Consider the following 19,498-nt stretch of genomic DNA (forward strand, 5'->3'; position numbering starts at 1 on the left):
TGGCGTCAATTTATTGCTCTAGTCTAACCTCCTTAGGCTGGCACTCCCCCCCCCCCCCCCCCCAATCGTAATAGCTCTGCATTCAGGCTGCTTTCTCTCTGCCCACTCACCCTATCTCTGGCACCTAACCTGCCTAATTGATTCTAAGGGTTTGCCCTGCTTCCATAAACTGCAGTTGTCCAACTTGATCCTTTGCATATTTTCCACTCTGACAGCTCTTGGTTACATACAGCTATTTCTAGTAGAGTTATGGACCAACTTCCTGTTTCAGTTCTGTCTCTCACAGGTTATCTGTCATTGCTTCAAAGCAATGTAAACATCAGCATTCTTGGAAAAAAGCTCTGTGCTAGCATTTCTGGCATCTACCATTACCTTCTTCGTCATGTTCTGGTATGCTTTGCCTGCTCTGTCATTCATTTGCTAAAATTCCAGTGCCTTTATTTCCTTCTTAAAATTGGTCTCCAACATCTTGTGCGTGTTGTATAAATTTGTTTTTCTTTATTTTACACTGAGCTAACAAGGCACACCTACTTTGTTTTACAAGAGTGGTACTGTATTACTTGGAGGAAATCTGGCCGGGATTCTGGTGAACTCGCCTAATTGTAAACGATGCATTATGTCATATCCTTGTATCTATTTAAACTACTGTCAGAAGAAGTAAAGGGGATCCCACTTCAACATATCATCTGAAAGACCACTGTCTCTGTGTAGGACTGTCTTAGACTGCATTATGATGGTGGGATTACTGCAGGATGTGCACTGTATTCACACTGCCTTTCTAAGAGCTGCAATAGCATCTAACTGCACTTAAGAACAGTCTGAAACCTGATTGACTTCAAATGCCAACTGAATGGCATTTCTTGCAAGGCATCCTTGGACCCTGCTCTGAGCCTTTTATGAAACAAACAGCATCAGCACTATAGCCAAATACTTAAATTTTGCTTGTGACATAAATGGGCCATGTTGGAGAGATGGGTAAATTTCTCAGAATTCCAATTTTTCTGCAGTAGGCTTTCCATTTATGTGAAACAAAGTCCCTCCTTAACCCTATTTGGACCATTGGATGGGAAATTCACCTGTGGCTTGGCTCCTATGTCAGTCATATCACAACCAAAAATCACCCGTTATATAAATGTTTAAAACCTAAAACTTTGTGGGTCACATTTGGGTTGCAGTGCTAGGCTTATAAAGGCCCTAGTGCTCATTCTACTAGTATACACCTACAAAGGAGCACCTGATAGATAGCTTTGTACCATCTCTGGTTAAACTGGTACTAATATAGCTATATGAATTTGTGCTACATCTCTCTCTGGTAGAAAATGTGTTATCACAACAATACCCTCCTCTGCCATCTCATCTCCTTTATCTTCCTTGTGCCTCCTCTCCTCCTCCTTTTCCTTAGACAGCTCTATTATCTTCCTATGTTCTAGATTTTGGACAAGTCTAGTCTTATATAAAGCCAGACAATATGTGCATACTGATGATATTGCATTGCTTTTACTTCCCTGTATTTAAAAAATATATATTTTACATTATATTTATATATATATATATTTATATATATATATATATATATATATATATATATATATATATATATATATATATATATATATATATATATATATATATATATTCACAACCCATGTAGTTGTTTTTATTCTAAATTGTTAGTGAATGATGAAACTAAGGATGACTGAATGATGAAACTAAGGATTACTGAACAGTGCTAACAATGTCCATGATATCTATATAACTGAGCTTTTTTCCTCGGGCCTCCCGTGTAAAAGGGCACTGCTCATTTTGACTTTCCCACTGAACAAATGCCAATAAATAAACAGAACCCATGGCTTGCGTCTGATGCTTAATGATATGCAGGCTAACAGTCAACCTATTTGCGTGTATTCCACATTGATTCTAATATTTCAGTACTCTACCGTAACAGTTGATTTTCAAAAATCTTTTCCGTTCACTCATATTTGATTTTCATGTAGCAGGCTTTCTAGCATCCATTAGTACTTCCTGCACATCCCGAGTAAACCAGTGCCTAAAGAGAATTAAGACCCTAACATCCAGACAGTCATTTGAGGTTGATTGATGTTGAGGTGTATCCATCACCACTGGTTCTGTGTGAGTAGATCCAGTCTGTGAGGAAGCATGTGGTAATTGACCCTGGCCTGTTCCAAAAGTGACCGCCACTGTTGCCTTTGCCTGCTCCAGAAAGGAGTCACCACAATGATTTTGGGGGACTGATTCTGAATCTTCAGAAGTACCATGGATATTAATGGAAAGGACAGAGTAACATACAAGAACATTAATGCCCAAGGAAAAGAAAAGGCATCTGTCATTCAGGCCTTCTTTAATGGAGTACTGGAACAGAATCTTGCCAGTTGATCAGAGAGGAGGCAAGAGAGGTCTACCTGAGGCACTCTTCACAGATGGATCAAATCTTGCAAGACCGACTGATCTAGTTTCCATTCATGAGGGTGTGCCCTGGTCCAGCTGTGTTTGTCTGCCACACATTTTTGCTCTGACAGAATGTAGGATGCCTGTAGAATGAGACTATGTTGTGAAGCTATATCTCAAGCTTACATGGCTAGTCTACAAAGTGGGTACAGCCAGATTCCCCCTTCCTTTCTGATGTATCACATGATTTTGTTATTGTCTCTAACCACTTAGAGGTCCTGGGTTGAGTGCCTTGATCAGGTCAAGCATCTCCTTAATATTTATATGCTTGCAAATGTCCTTGGTGTTTCACAACTCTTTGCTTGGGGAGCAGGGTCAAGAAGGGAAATCCAAGGCATCTGTGGTGACCTACTGCTTTGGACCAGGGAAGGAGATGGGGGGAGATTGTAGATTTAAATATATCTATCTCCACCAAAACAATATCTCTTCTGACCAACTACAACACTGAGCTTTGAAAAGATAAAGGGTGTTGATTGTGGAACCAATGAATTTTCGGATATCGCTGTATCATTCTCATCTGGAGTCTTGTCAGGGGTATCATGAGACCTAAAATCCTGAGGTATTTACTCAGTGACTGAAGTCGGAGTGGAAAACCTTAGAAATAGAACTAGGTAAAGATGCATTTTTTTTTCCTGTGGAAGGAAAGCTGTTTAAACTGAGGTGTCTTGTTGACGTCCCAGGAACTTTTGAATGTTCTTTTGGAATTCCAGCTTGTGAACGAGATCTCTGGCCCAAGAGAGAGTATCCTGATTTCTTGCTTATTTTTGCAAAGTTTTTCCTCAAAGCCTAAATATAGAAAAATGTGGATACCCTGTAGCTTGCAGTAAGCTATAATTGGAGCTAGACACTTGGTGAACACAAGCAGAAAGCTGATAATTGTGAACCAGACACACACAAACCTTAAACTTCTGAAGTCTGGATAAATAGGGATGTAATAAGCATCTTTTAAGTCTAGTGTTACCAGGACACATTAAAGAAGAAGAGGTAAGATGTTGTTAAGTAACATTATTTTGAACTTGGGCATTATCACAAAGATGTTTAGGAAATAAAGATGAATAACTGCTCTCCAAGAAGTTTTATTCTTTGGAATTAGGGACATCTGTCAATAAAATCCTTTCCCTACTTGAGAAGGAGGAACTGGTTGCATTACTCCTTAGGGCAGCATGTGATGAAGAACTGATGAAAACAAGGGTCTGATTTGGAGGATGAGGAATGACCTCTAAGAAAGGAAGAATTTCCTCCCATTGCCATCCTTTTCCTTGAATGAAAATCAATCTGCCAAATAGAAAAATGGAGATTAAGACTTTCTGGAAGAAAAAAAGGAGCCAGGCTGGAAGGGGTTCACAAGGTCTCTTGAATCATCGCAGAGTTGATGGACTGTCCTTGGGTTTGGGAGGTTCGAGACTTCTAAAAAGAAGTTCTTAAATGTCTGTTTACTTGTATTTTGTTGAGACTGCTTGTTCTGCATTTTTGCCAAAATTGGATGAGAAGATAGAATATCTGTTAAATTTAAAAAGAAAAGGGCTGAAAATTCTCACGATTAGCTTGCCCCTTTCATTACACTTTTTGATCATATCATTAGCAGGGGCCCAAGCACTATATCCAAGGGAGAACTTAAAAAGTTCTTTTAAACATCATCTGGGAGGATTTGAGAATGCAGCCAGTGACCTGTGCATTAAGTTAAGTTATTAAAAGCCGATATTTCCACAAAAGAAGAAACTGCAGATAAAACATTCCTCATACTTTCACAATTTGTCAGAACAGACTTTAATATATGAGCCTGACAATTCAAAATTCTGAAAATCAAAGTTGCAGAAGTATACACTTTTCTGATATCTATCAATAATTTTACGATCCTTATCAGAGTATAATTAGAATCCACTAGGTGCTTAGCAGCAGTGGGATCAACTACAGCTATACCTGCTGGGTTAGGTTTGGGAATAGTATATAAAAATGTAAAAGACTAAAGAACGTTTTACAAAAATCTATTTGTCTTTAGGAACAGCTGGCTGACTTATTAGGAAAATGCAGGCTATAATGCACACATCCACTAAAGCAGACATAACTGGAGGAATGGATGTAGCATCTGGAAAATCCTTCTGCAGCAACTTAGTATTTTCTGAGAAAATTCAGTGATTGTCCACTGAAAACACTGGCACATTCTAGCAATTGTCTCAGAGAAAGAGAAACCCCCAGAGGGAGAATCGGAAACTGAGCTCTCCTCTGAGTATTAGAAATCCGAGGAAAAAAAGCCTTCTATCCATCCCTCCATCATCTTGTTCAGATTCAGAATCTTGAATATCTTCAGGAAAAAATTAATACCTCCTCCTTTTACCAGAAACTACTTTACAAGAAGGATCAATAGTCTGAATTAAATCCTGAGACAGACCCAGTGAACTTATCCTATCCAAAGAAAATTGAGGAGTAGATACATGCTTGGTTTTCTGTTAGGAAAAATGGGGCCAACCATGCTACTAATGGTGACAGCAGCAGCTTCCCCAGGGAGGAACGCAGCATTCTGATGTAAAAGGGAAATCTTCCCTTTTTCCTCTTCTTTACTCAGCGAGGGGACCCCAACAGCAGCAGAGGATGTGACTACCCCCCCCCAACATCCATGGTGGTTGTAGGTGCTATACCAGAGGAATATGAGGTAAAAGATGAGTGGTTTGAGGTACAGCAAGTTGTAAACCAGATAAAGGAGCTGACTTTATGAAACCAAATAAACTAATAAAACGCGAGGTGAGGCATTAAAGTCAAATGTGCAGAAATACTGTAGAAAGATTTTTTTATTTAAGAGGTATGTGCCTTTGTCCACCTGAAGTTTGTGAAATTCACGTTTGCCTTTAATGCAGTGTTGCATCAAGTTTGAGATTGACTAATATTGGAGACAGGGTGCACCTCGTGTTTTCTTGGTGTACAGCAAATGGTCACTGTAGTCACCCACCCGTGGCTGAGGCAAATTGCTAGCATGCTGTAGTGGCAAAGGCTGTTTGCTTAATATTTTCTTTTGGTGACTGGAAAAAAGGACAGACTGTAGGACTAGTAATCTGTTCCATGGTGAAGCTGAAAATGGTGCCTCTTTCCTGGGGAAGACGAGTAGACATTGTTGGTAAACACTATCAGTCCACAAATGTACTTTTTTGACAAAAAAACACTGTAAAAATCATGTTTAGAGTACTATAGAGCACTGTGCCAGCCCTGCAAAAGTGAAATAAATGAAGGTTAGCCACAGAAAAAAATGTTTTCAGTTACTTTGTGCCACTTTTATACTGACATAAAAAAACAGGCGCTTCTTTTAAAAACATATTAATCTGGAGATGGTCTCTTAAACACAACATACTTACTTTCCTCTTCAAGAAAGTTATTTTAAAACTAAGACAATATCAACAAAATAAAAAAGGGAAGTTTATTTCCCCAAAGAGAACTTGTCTGTCCTGCAAAGGAAAGCAAAAGCCGACAGTCTATCCTTGAAATCCTCGGAGGAGTATACTCTTTGGTGACAATAAAGGTCTGAAGGACTTTGTGCCCAAACTTGTCTTTTAGTTAGCTCAGGTTGGGCTGCCTGACAGTTTAAGCTCTTGGAAGTTGCTTTGAAGTTTTAGTAGCTGATTGGCTGTTATATCCTTAGCAGGATATAACCCATATAGGTAAAGCTACTGCAGCAGTGATCAATATGATGAACAGCCTACGTTTTTAATATGTATGTTGGTACTTGCATTTATTCCTTGTGCTGAAGTATTATAGTGATACTTAAAAAGTAAATGTAGCATTTTACTACATTATACGCAAATCCTATAATGGTAATTGTCCTGCGTATCTGGCATGCTACTGTCACTGCATACTTTACATCCTCAAACAATCCCTGGAAACTTGCAGTTTTGGGGATCAGCAAAGCAACCAATGATGCATTTTATGAAGTCTGCAAATCCAGGTGTCATAATGTACGGTATAATACATGACTGGACATGCATCAGCAGCAAAGTATGCATAAAGTAAGTAATACACCGAGTGCAAAAATGAGCAAAATATGTAATAACAAGTCTACTTTTGGGGAAATCATTTTGGAAATGTGGTACCCCTCTAAGTCACGAGCCCTTGAAGTATTTCTTTAGCAGTGAATTGTATATAGATAGATCCTCCACTAACATCGGTCCTCTTTTAGCCTGTATAGCTCCATCCTATCTCTGGGGTCAGTTCAGTTTCTCTCCAGGGTAAGTACTGGTACCCAGGCAGAGCTGCAGAGATTTATAGTGTCCTACAGACATGCCTTGGCTGTATCCTTCAGTGGGTTGGATCCTCGCATCCAAAAAGTTTGAGAGCTGCACATTATCTTAAGCAGCCTGGGATTGCCATGGTTAGAAAGTGGTGATCATCCTGTTACTGGCTGCACAGACTAACTGGAAAGATGCATAGTGCTTTTCAACACTACCACACCCTGGACATGCTAAAGTAACATCTGCAGAGCTGATTTGTAATGGGCTATGCGATGCTTGCCCAAGCCTGTGTGTGTGAGACATGATTAAGTGGCCCTGCCTGCCTTGTAGACGAGCATTTGCTGCAATCACCAGTCCGTCTCCACCAGGGATTCAACCACAAAAAAACTTTCCTAAATGCATGGATCCACTTTTCTCCCAAAGTCAGGTAAGCAGACAACCCCATTTTAGTTATTTATTCCCCCCACATTAATTTAACCTAGAACACCTAGATCTTAGTCTAGGCTTTATCTCTCTATGCCAAATGAGTGAGCTGGCATCTTCAAAAGTAATAGACATGATTTATATTGATCATGAAATTTTAACCAAACATTCTGAAATATTGGGAAGTGAAGAAGAGATGGAAATGCCAGTATATTAGAATTAAGTAGTAGGTCATCACAACTTCTGTGCATCAGTTCCAAGAAAAAGGAATTCACTTCACTTCCATTTAAGTGCGAGTATCTCGGTCCCAAAGGAAATAATTAGGGAGTGACTCTCCTAAAAATCTAAGGCTTAAATCTTTTCGTTTTATGTAATACATAAATGTATGTATGTATGTAACCTAAGTGGGCTTTGTAAAATGAGTGAAAAAATAACTTTGAGTAGCAAATAGAGTAACCAAGTTTTGAGTTCCATATATCTTAAGAAGTTTTAGAGAGGCAGATAAATAGATACTATTCAGCAGCGAAACAGTTGTCCTGATAATTACACTTTTGTATTTTCTTTAACTGTAATGTTTCAGGGTAATAGTATCTTGTCAGTCTGTGACAGTATCTTGTCTGTATGTGACAGTCTTATGAGATTGTGCATTCTGGTGCTGAATGCTTTCAATATTCTGACAAAGGGGATAGGCGTAAAGAAGTAAAACAGAAGAAAAGGACTAGCTCCTTTATCTTTTTATTGCCCATTTGCAGGTGTGGGGCTGGCATTGGGAATGTGCCTTACTAGTTCCCTACTTGAGAGTGACTGTTAGGAAACACCTGGCAACATTTATCTAGTAAACTACGTCAGCAATCACGACTGAAATGTGCTGCCTACCATGGAATAGGCTACCTCACTAGGCCAAATGGCTGTTGGACATTAAGAAAAGGAGGGACATCACAGCTGTACATGATTAAAACAAGTAGCTTGTACATGTTTCCCTTGATACCTGTGGACTTCACTCTAATACCAGAGAAGAACAAATATTTTAAAGATCCAGATGTGGTTGGATTGACTAATAGAAGTTGCAAAACGGTTTGTGTACAGGGCCTCCACCACATGGAGAAGTTAGGCTTCTTTGTTAAGAGTGCTAATATTTATTATTCAACATAATGTGCTAGGAGTGTGTGTGTTTGCACATTTGTGTGTGCATGCGTGTGTGTTTGCATTTGTGTGCGTGTGTGTGTGTTTGCACATGCATGTGCATTTGCGCATGCGTGCGTTTGCGAGTGCATGTGTGTTCGCGCATGTGTACATGTATATAACATATATATGTACTCATAACATAGGGAAGCTCTTTTATTAATCAAAACTTCCAAATGTTGACATGGCAGATAGTTGACAGGTGTGACTGACTGTAGTGGGTACAGGGGGTTCGCACCCCCAGTCCAGAAGTTTTCTTTTGTGTGAGCTGAAGTTTTTGCTCAGAACATGGATATTAGGGTATCGATCTCTCTGTTTTTTTTTTTTAACCTTTTGCAGTATTGGTATGTATGGGTGGGACTGCGCATATGTGGAGTAATGATAGCATCACAGAAAGAGTTTTTCTAAGATGAGGTTCAGGTTTAGCGGCAAGGGCACTTATAGGGTTAGCATGCATTAAGTGGTGCAGGAAGCCTCTCCGTCTACCTTACTAACATGATAACCCTGCCCCTACCCTGTGATTGAGCCATCTCCACATTCTTGGATGCCTTCTGTAATGCCTTTCTTGGTGAGACTCTGTTGCGTGGAAGTCCCTGGGCACCTTCATCAAATGTTTTATGTGACTTCTAGGTCTCTCTTTGGGGCCAAAGTTCAGAGAACATTCTTGCATGATGCCTGCTTGTGAAGGTCAGCTAGGGACCCTTCCCTTGCTATTTTTGTAACTGTAAGTCTAATCTGTGAATACAGCTCTAATGGTAGTAACTACTACTAATTATTCCAAAATGTCTTCTCGCTTCTTGTGTCCATTTATTACTCATCTGGCTCGACATGGGAATGTTTTCCTTGAGAATGCAGTATGAGAGGGTTTATGAGATTAATAGTTACGTGCCATACATTTCTAGTGCCTGCAGTTACATTGATGTAGCTTTCTGCTGTAGAAGCTCTAATAACTGATGTAATAATGTTCATTATTATGATTATAACTTAGGCTACTGTAGCAGTAGGGGTTATATCCTGCACAGGATATAATAGACGGCCAGCTTCCAAAGGTTCAGGGCACCTTCCATGAGCCCAAACTGTTATCGTGAGCTGAGCTGACTAAAATTTAGGTTTGAGTCCCATGCCCCTCAGAGCTTTCCTGCAGAATGGAGGAGTGCTTAGCAGCAGTAGTTAGTAAAACAGAATAGTAACAAAAAAAGAACCTCCTCCCAAAGAAAAAACACAGAACAAAGCACCTCTTTAGGCTATGGAGCATTGAATGGGTAATTTCACTTTGGGATAGGAATTTGTGTTTCTTTTTTAATTGAGAGAACTTATTTCTTGGGTACTTTTAAGCTAGGGAATGAGTTTTGGTTGACTTGTGACATTAATGCCTTTATAAATGGGAGTGCTCTTTACTTTTGTGGTAAAAAGTTTTTAAAAGATGTTTAAAACTATTCTGTGGAGAAGTTGTGGTCAATTTACATTCTGGAGCTGGGGAAAATATTTTTTTTTCTGGTGGGGAAGTTCCTTGTTTTTGTTACTTTCTAGTATTGCTGACTACTGCTGCTGAGGTTCCCCAAGGAAAAAAAAGCACCATTTTTGGCTTGACCATGATATCTCTGGAGATAATAGAAGCTGGTCTTCCTCTGCCCCTTCAGTTAGGGGAATGATTTTATTCAAGAATATTTCTGGTGATAAGGAAGATTCTTTAACTAGTTCTGGTCTTTTCTGAACCAGTTTGTGATATTGCCCAAGTTAAAAAATCCTTTCACTTCACGATGTTACCCCTTCTTCCTCACTGAGATTTATAAAAAGGGAAATCGTGCGGTAGCGACATCACATTTTCAGAATCCAGGTCTCCCATTCTCCCCTCTTGCTCTAAAGTACTCCGTCACAGCAGATTCCTCAGACTTTGCTTGGGAAGCTTTATTAATGGGTATAAACATGCTTGGTTTTTGAGACAAAGCAGAGTGACCAAACCACACAAACATAATATATGCTAGTTCTTATAAAGGCTTTCAACTGACTGAAGCCTTTGGAGTCCCTGGGAGCTCTTCAAGTGTTTACAGACAATGCCACAGTGATGTGGTATGTAAACAAGCAGGGGGAATCTGATCTTATCCCCTATGCAGACTAGTATATTAGTATGGGATATAGCTTTACAGCACAAGGTCACTCTAAAAACATAAATTCTGTCAGAGCAAAACTGTGTGGCAGACAAGTTGAGCAGGACCATGACAGATCCTCATGAATGGAAACCGAAGCAGAGGTTCTTGCAAGATTTGATCAGTATATGGGAGCTCCTCATGTAGACCATTTTGCCTCCTCTCAAAACGACCAACTGGCAAGGTTCTGTTCCAGGAGTCCATGCAATAAGGCTTGGAAGATGACTGCCTTTTCTTTTCCTTATCTTCTGCCCTGCCAACCATGGTTCTCCCTTTTGGAATTGGCCGGGGGCAATTACCACAAGCCTCCTCACAGTCTAGAATTATTCATACTAGATCAGGGTATGTGTTAATATTTTGTCTGAGTGCCTGGATGGTAGGGTTTTAATACTTTTTTAAGCACTCGTTTTCTGAGTATGTGCAATGGGTATTGAGGAAGACAGCTGCTAGAAGATTGTATATTGGCAAATGGAATAGGTTTTCTAGATGATACCAGCAAAAGAACAAACACCCATTCAGGGCTAGTGTTTCTCTGGTTTTACAATATTTGTGAGTTACTTTCCAATGGCCTGTATTACTCCTAAATCAGTTTGTCAGGCATTTCAGCATGTCTGGCCATGCATCACCGTATTTCAATGCAGCTTCATGGGAAAAAAAGTTTTGAAAGCGGTTTTGCATAAGAAGCCTCCCAGAAAACCAGTGGCTTCTCCTTGGGATCTTCATTTAGATTGTCACAAACCTGCTCCTTTTGAACCAGCTCAACAAAACTATTCCACACTTGGTCTGAGTTCACTCTCTCAGAACCTTGACTACCTCTATGGCTTTTTGGAAAGGGTTAGACTCAGTGTTCCAGAGGGAGGAATTTGGTCCTGTGTGCATACTTTTACAAAGTACTATAATACTATATTACTTCTTCAGGTGCAGGATGGGCTTTGCTAAGACTATTCTTTATGAAGCTCCTGGACCCTTCCCTTTCCAACTCCAAGTTCTTTTAAGCTATGGTAATCCTATCCATATAATTTATACTACTGCAGCAGTTATCAATATGATGAACATAGTACAATTGCGTAACTAAACTTGCCATAACAGTGGGGGATTCAATGATCACTGCTGCAGTACTTGTTCCCTTTATTTTTGTATGTTTTCGTATGCCAGGTGTGGACATGTATTTTGTTTTTCCCTAGAAATGCCCTCTCAGGACTTGGCCTCCTTTTTTTAATGTGGCATGAAAGCTCTGAAGACTGGAAGGTGCCTTGAAGATTTGAGAACTGGTTGGCGGTTGCATCCTGTGCAGGATGTAAGCCGTACAGCTTGGGCTACTGCGGCAGTGATCATTCAAACATGCACTGCTATGGTAAGCTTACTTGCACAGATGAACTTTATTTTGTGTACCTGTTTTGCTTGTTTTAGAAAAAAATAACTTGTTAATACCTGTCCCTTTTATGAAGTGTGTTTTAGGGCTGTTTGTGAATTTTAAGAGGAAGGTCTGACTGTATCAAACAGAGCTTGCCCTTGGTAGGCCAATAGACCTACCGTGTTTTATAATAGGTTAAAATGGGATTTGTTACTGCAGCAGCTGTTTTAACAGATTTAATGCATTCAGCTTAATATTGTTAATGATTTTACTTGTTCACTATCTAATGAATTTACTTCACACATGGTACATTTAACCCCATCTGTTCAACTTTTTTCTAAGTTATCTTGACTGGTACCAAACCAAATGACATAAGTATCTGTTTTGGGTAGCCATTACAATCTGGAAAACTGCTTAAAAGGTATGTACTACTTGAGATGTGAGCAGCATATTATTCAACCACCACACCACAGATATCTAAGCAAGCCAGCATTCTAGAAGTACTATGCCAAATTACAAACAAAACTCAGAACAGTATTTCTTGGATTTCATTGTGGGGCTAAGTCTTTGTTTTTTCTGCTGTGTTGTGGGAAGGTGTTAAAATTTTACACACTTTTTATACTGTGATTCCTCTAAAGTAATGTTTAATATCTTTAGATGAACGCTTAACTGCGGATGAGATGGATGAACAGAGGAGGCAGAACATTGCATACCAGTATCTGTGCCACCTGGAGGAGGCAAACGGTAAGGGAAATCCATGGTGTTTAATGGATTCTTCAGTAAGGCATCCATGTTTAACATATTTCTCTGATGTTCATCATATTGATCACTGTTGCAGTATCCTTAGCCAAATGGGATATATCCTGCCAAGGATATAATAGCCGGCCAGCTTCCAAAGCTTCAGGGCACCTTCCACATGCTCAAACTGTCACGCAGCTTGAGCTGAGCTGACTAAAAGATTCAGGGCAAAGCCCTTCAGTGCTTTAACCAAAGAGTACATTCCACTGATGTTTTCGAGTATCAGTGGTCTGCTTGTGTTTTTCTTTGCTGGGCAAGTAAGTTCCCTTGGGGGACCTTCCATTTTCTAAATTTTGTTAAATGCTGAATAAGTGCTTGTTTTTTCTGTTATTTGCAAAGTGTTAAGTAACAAAAACATTTTTTTTCTTTTGAGAATTCTGTTATGCCATTCCCACAAAAGTAAAATGGCGTTTTTAAGGTGCTTTTTACTGTGTTTTTCTATCAAAAAAAGTAACTTTTGTGGACTGTTTAGTGTTTACCAGCAATTGCTGCTCCTCCTGTCCATGCAAAAAGGCACCATTTGTGGCTTGACCATGGAACAGACTACCAGTTCTAAGAGTGGTTCTTTTTCCAGCCACACAAAAGAAAAAAAAGGCAAACAGCCTTTGCCACTACAGCAGGCTAGCAAGTTGCCTCAGTCGCAGGTGGGTGACTCTGCTGTGAACATTTGTACCTTGGACTACTCCTCTTTTACCCTGGAACCGTCCAGAACCCTGTGGTATAGCACCTATAGCCACTATGGCCTGGGAGTTGGTCTTCTGCTGCTGTTGGTGTCCTCTCAGTGGACAAGGGAGACCCACTCTTGTTGGTCCTGGGAGAACAAACAGAGAAGGTTTCCCTGTTACGTCAGAATGCTGTTCCCATCCCTGTGGAAGCTGCTGCTGCCATTTATATCATGGTTGGCCCTGTTTGCATGTTGAATAGAAACCAATAACCAAGCATTTATCTACTCCTCCTCCAGTTTTTTTTCTTTTTGATAGGAGTAGATTATTTGGTCTGGCTTAGGGTTTAATTCAGACGTTTGAACTTTCTTGTAAAGCAGTTTCTGGTAAAATAAAGAGTGATTCCCATTCAGATTCAGAATCTTGAATCTCTTCAGGAAAAGTGAACAATGCAGGGATGGATACAGTTTTTCCCCCTCAATTTTGTGATGCAGATTCTGAGGAGAGCTCAGTTTTTGATTCTCCCTAAGGAGGAGGTTGTCTTTCGTTGAGACTGTTGCTAGAATGTGCCAGTGTTTTCAGTCCCCCAGAAAATACTGTGAGTTGTTACAGAAAGATTACTCCTGTCTTGTTTTCTTTAGAGGATGTATGCATTACTGCCTGCAATTTTCCTGATGGCCACCTGCCCCTAAAATGGCATGATGGGATGTATAAAGGTCCTCAGTCTTAAATTTGTGTACTCAATTCCCAGATCTGACCAGCAGCTATAGCTTTAGTTGATCCTACTGCTGTTAAGCACTTATAAAGATGGCAGGACTAGAATTAACTAAGAATGGGAAAGTTTATTGATAGGTATTGAGGGACAAATGTATAATTCTGCAACATTGATTTTCAAACTTCAAGAGATGTTACCCTCTTACACTTGTTCATGAAATTATTAATGAGGTCCAAAGGAAAAGGGACAGTGGTTGGTTTAAACCACTATTAAATGACATGATTTTAACTGCAACAGAACAACCTTTTGAGGTGACTAAAAAGTGCTTTATTTAAATAGACTTTTTTTCTAGACCTCTATAAAAGAGGAACCACCTCTTTTTTTAGGATTTTTGGGGCATTACATTTGCATTTTCCCCAATAAATTTGGCAATCATTGCATAGGAGGTGAAACTTTATGTCAACGGTTACAGCATCCTGGAGTTTTCCACCTACTCTTAAGGTACCATCTTCTCAAGAGTTAATGTAAGAAGAAAGGGTGGTGGGTGCTGCAAAAAAAAAAGTTCATCAAGAAGCTTTGGACTTTGGTAATTTTGCAGTTTTTGTTGAAAGTCAGGACTTGCTCGATAAGGTCTCACACTGCTTGTATCTCACAACTTATATCTCACATATGTGATACTAATGGTACTGCTCATGTGTGATATGCTGCCCTCCTTTTAAGCCATTTGAAATCTACATTATGCGAGTAAACAGTTTGTATTAATTCCTGAGGACATTAGTCAATTTTGCTCTGTACTTCTGCGATCCTTTGGGATGTTCATTTCTCTGTTTTGCTTCTTTCTTCACAAAACTCTAGTAGACTTTAATGTCATTTGAAACTTTGTTTCTTTTCTCAGGCTATCCATTTTAGACTATATTCTTCATTTACTTTTAAATTTAACAAAACTGTACCATACTTGAAAATTAACTTGCAGTACTCACTCTAAATGGCTGACAAGAAAGCAGATTTCTGTATTAATTCTTCACTAGAAAATTTATTCATTCACTAATTACCCAATGAATCCATTTTGGGGTACAGGATAGCCAAAGCCTCTTGTGGCACTTAGATTAACTGCCCTGGCTTGCACCTACCAAGACACAAAGTTAACACATGACAGAATTATGACATACAGATAAACTATTTCCTTCCTTCTCCCTCCTATGGATAACATGAAGGATCCTAATTCTTTAAACTTTTCTAATTGTATTTTTGCTAAAAACATTTAGCTTTAGTAGGACTCTTTATCAAAGCACTTTATGTTGAGTAATTTCAGTGAATCAATAAAGTGAAATGCAGAATAACTTAAAGGTTACTTAAAAATACAGTAAACTCTCAGTTAACTGGCACCCATGGGGATTGGTAGATGCTGGATAACTATAGTTTCTGGTTGCTTGCTTTCTGGATAAATGAGAGTTTACTGTATCGAATGCCAGAGGTTAGTTTATAGATGGCTGTCTAAATTCAAAGTCTGAGATGTTATAAAAAAGTATTTAAAGTGGCTTATGAAGGTGATGTAGATAGATAAAGCATTATACAGCTCGGTGACCAGAGTTTAACTAGCAGCTGTAGTCCTTGATGCAGGAGGGAGGATGGTCAAGATAATACGGATCTATATTGCAAAGTCGAATGTTTAGCTTGTTGAACAGCTAAACATCGAAACCTTAAAATCGCGAACGGCCAATACAGCAAATTTTTTCTTTGGGGGAAAAAATTTGCTTGGCCGTCGGAAACTTACACAAACCTTAACTTCACCCATCACACCCCCCATGTGGGGAGGGGCTGTGTCTCCCCCACCATCCTAACTAAATATATTAGCTCCAAGATTGCTGTACATTCATAAAAGGGCAACTTCCTGATAATGGCCAAGCAAATTTTTTCCTGAGAAAAAATTCACAGAAGTGTCTGTTTGTGGTTTTACGCTTTCGCTGTCGACATTTAGGTGTTCGACAAGCTAAGTGTTCGCTCACCTAATATAGACCCGATAATACTGTGGTGGGGGGTGTCTTTTGCTTGGTTCACATATCTGTTCTCATGACATGGTCTGTGCTGAATAGCAAAGGCATGTCATGATGCAAGATTTGTGTAGGGAGCATGCCATGCTTAAGCAGGCAAGATGACATAACACTTGTATCTCTGCAAAGGCCACCTAATGCCACCATCAGGGGTGTGGATTTAGGGAAATAATTAAATGATGTTGCTGGGAGTTTTGGCAAGTGCACAAGGCATCCTGGATGACAGCTTCACTCAGGCAGTAGTACCTCATTGAAGGGAGGCTTGTTGGTTAGCCAGCACTGAAATGTGAAAAAAAAAGCATTACAATGGACAGATTTCAGTTTCAATTAACTTAAAGCATTGGAAATCAATGAAAAAAAAAAAATACTCAAACCAAAACATAAATTATGTAAAAGGGGTTAATGTAATACTTTTAAGAATAATATGGCAAGCCGCAAGTTTTTTAGACTTTTTTAAAACTGCAATTTTTTAGGAAAATCTAACAAAAAAATTCAAATGAACAGCATAAGATTTAAACATAGTCTAAAGAAATAAAAAAGTTCCTAGCAGGGAGAAATCTGATCTCAGAAACTGAAACGGGTAGTCATAAGTGCAAAAAAAGTGTTAGAATAGCTAAGATAATGTAGTTATATCATCTGTCACCTCACTTATAGTTAAGGGTATAGCATTCAGATTCATGGAAGTTATAATGCCTTTATCAGACCTGTCATTGTCCCCTTTGGCATGTATCATGACAGACACTTGCAACATTTGGAACAGTCACAAAGCTTTCTCACAGGAAACAAAACTCTCCAATGGTAAAACTAAATCACAAAAAACAAAATAAGTTGCAGTGGGATAACAAGTGCAGAGATTAATACCAAAAAGATAAGCATTTTTGGGTCTAATGCACACGGAACTTTATCTGATCAATTCAAATAAATGTATATGTAACGTGTGTGTGTGTGTGTGTGTGTGTGTGTGTGTGTGTGTGTGTGTGTGTGTGTGTGTGTGTGTGTGTGTGTGTGTGTGTGTGTGTGTGTGTGTTTTTATGTATAAAATTTAAACTAACTAATGTTGACTGACTTCAAACAATGTCCTACTAAATAATTCAAAAAAGTTCTGAAACTTAAAAAAATACAAACTAGTAAATATATCATGTGTATAAAGTTATAAAACATTTAATTGTTAAAATAGAAGGCAAACAAGACCCACACATTATTAAAATGCATAAAAATGTATACTATTAATGAAATTTACACATGGTGTGTGAATTTTGTAACTTAGCGGATCCCAAAATAAGAGTGCGTTTAATAGAAATAATGTCATTAATTTCTTGGGGGTTGGGATTTATTGAATAACTGACAATAGTATACTGACCAGTTGTCACCACTTTTGTTTTGTAAAACTTTCTCTAAAATAGAAACTTTTTAAAGTTGTTTCATTTTTCAGAATATATACTAAGAATGTTTGTGGTGTTGCCTTTGCTAATAGCATAGGTGTGCTGGTCTATCCAGTGTTTGCTCAGTTTTCCCGATATAAAAAGTAATGTAAAAGGTCGAGCAAGATGTACAGGAAACAACATATACCACACTCATAGTACTGCAATCATATTTTCCTCTCACACCTACAATCTTAGGATGGTCCCCAATAACAATACTAGCACTACAGTAAGTAAGTCTACACTGTGTGCAGGCTCCTCATTGCTTTATTCAGGATCTTAGCATTATAACCGAAAGTATTAGTCCTCTGAAAAAAATGTTTTTAAATTGGTAGCTTTCTTGTATACTTTAGGGATAACCACGAGTTTAGGTAATGCCCCTGTTAAAGTATCAAACACAGCTTGCCAATTTTTCTCTAAAACATACCTGATAAAATAACTCTCTTCTGCTATGTATCAGGATCGTAAATTTATTCCTTCCATTACTTATTGTAGTTTCCCTACTTTTAGACACAAAGGATGTTCTTCGTGTTTCACTGTTGCAGTCATCACACTTGTGTTATCTGCCTGCAGGTAGCCCTCAGTCGGCCCGAATACCAGAGACTTAGTATTTCTGCATCGGTTGCTGTTGCTCCAGGACTGACATCAGGGGTATAAAAAACAGGCGTCCGATGCCATTACACCAGTCTTTCTTGCCAAGGAGCCCAAAACGAAGCAGTTCGCACGAGTGCCGGTTGGCCGCTACCTGAGTTTTCATTTCCGAATTGAATCATCCTAAAGTCTTCTAAAACTAAGTACCCCGTTGGGGATCCTTTTTTCTTGCTCTAACCGATGTCAGAAAAGGTTAACAATAGTCTCGTCTGTGGAAAGCAAATATCACACCAAGATTTCCATTCTTACTGCATCACCTGTTTAGGCCCAGACCACGACGTACCTCACAGTCAGTTTTTTGCTTTGTTCAATGCCCGAACTCTTAGTCGTCGGGCTCTTTTTGTCGTTAAATACTTTAACTCTCGATCTCCGTATTCCAAAATGGCTCCTTTGAATAAGGGCAATCTGTTTGGCACCAAAGCAGAAGAGGTTCTAAAAAAGAAGGAAGAAAAAGCGAAGTCTATGCAGGCAGTCAAAGATTTCTTGCAAAGATTCAGTAGGCATTGCCCCTCGAAACATTGTTCCTTTCCAGCCCCCTCAAGGTCAGCTCAAACTAGAACAATGGGAAACAGACCACCCAGATTACAGTCTCAGGGTATGCAGAGATCTAAGCAATGGAGTACCTCCACTTCTAAAGCAGGGAGTGCTAAGCCACCCCCTTACAGAGTAAAACTTGCCCACCATGCAAGAAACTGGTCTTCCATCACCAAAGGCCGATGGGTCCTCAACATTGTATCCCAGGGTTACAGATTTTACTTCCACACACTGCCAACCCCAAGGGTTCCCAGACCTTCCTCCAAACCAGTGGGCAGAGGCACAAAACCAAGTTCATTCCCTGCTCTCCATAAGGGCAATTCAGCCTGTCCCTGCAGAACAGATAGGTCAAGGGTTTTATTCCAGACTTTTCCTGGTACCCAGGAAAGAGAGCACTTTGCGTCCAATCCTAGATCTTTCCATTCTTAACACCATCCTAGTGGTACCAAAATTCAAAATGCTCACCCTTCAGCAGCTTCTTCCTGTGCTGTCCAAAGATGCCTGGTTAGCCACCCTAGACCTAAAAGAAGCCTATCTGCACATCCCTATCAGGGACTCATGCATGAAATATCTACGTTTCAGGGCAGGATCTATGCATCATCAGTTCTCTGCACTTCCTTTGGCTTATCCACTGCTCCCAGAGTCATCACCAATTGCCTGGCTGCAGCCATTGTCTATTGCAGACCGAGAAAGATTCAAATATACCCGTACTTGGATGATTGCCTGATTCAGGCAGACAGTCAGGAAAAACTGTTGCAGCACCTGACATTTTGTAAAGAACGTTCTAACCTCCCTGGGGTGCACTATCAATAAAAATAAATCAAAACTAGTCCCCAGTCAAAAGATTGTATTCCTGGGAGCAAGCTTGGACACAGCATCC

The 19,498-nt window shown here is 39.5% G+C and overlaps 1 protein-coding gene across 1 annotated transcript in view; it reads left to right on the plus strand.

Annotated features, from left to right (window-relative positions):
• IQGAP3 (IQ motif containing GTPase activating protein 3) overlaps positions 1-19,498 on the plus strand; it is a 2,364,408-nt gene that overhangs the window by 24,680 nt on the left and 2,320,230 nt on the right. The window contains exon 2 of the mRNA XM_044079778.1: positions 12,444-12,546. Coding sequence (XP_043935713.1) covers positions 12,444-12,546 — 103 coding nt within the window. The remainder of the gene's footprint in view (positions 1-12,443; positions 12,547-19,498) is intronic.

This window comes from Protopterus annectens, chromosome 8.part0 (genome assembly GCF_019279795.1).
Source record: "Protopterus annectens isolate FY-2018-M chromosome 8.part0, PAN1.0, whole genome shotgun sequence".
NCBI lineage: Eukaryota > Metazoa > Chordata > Ceratodontiformes > Protopteridae > Protopterus > Protopterus annectens.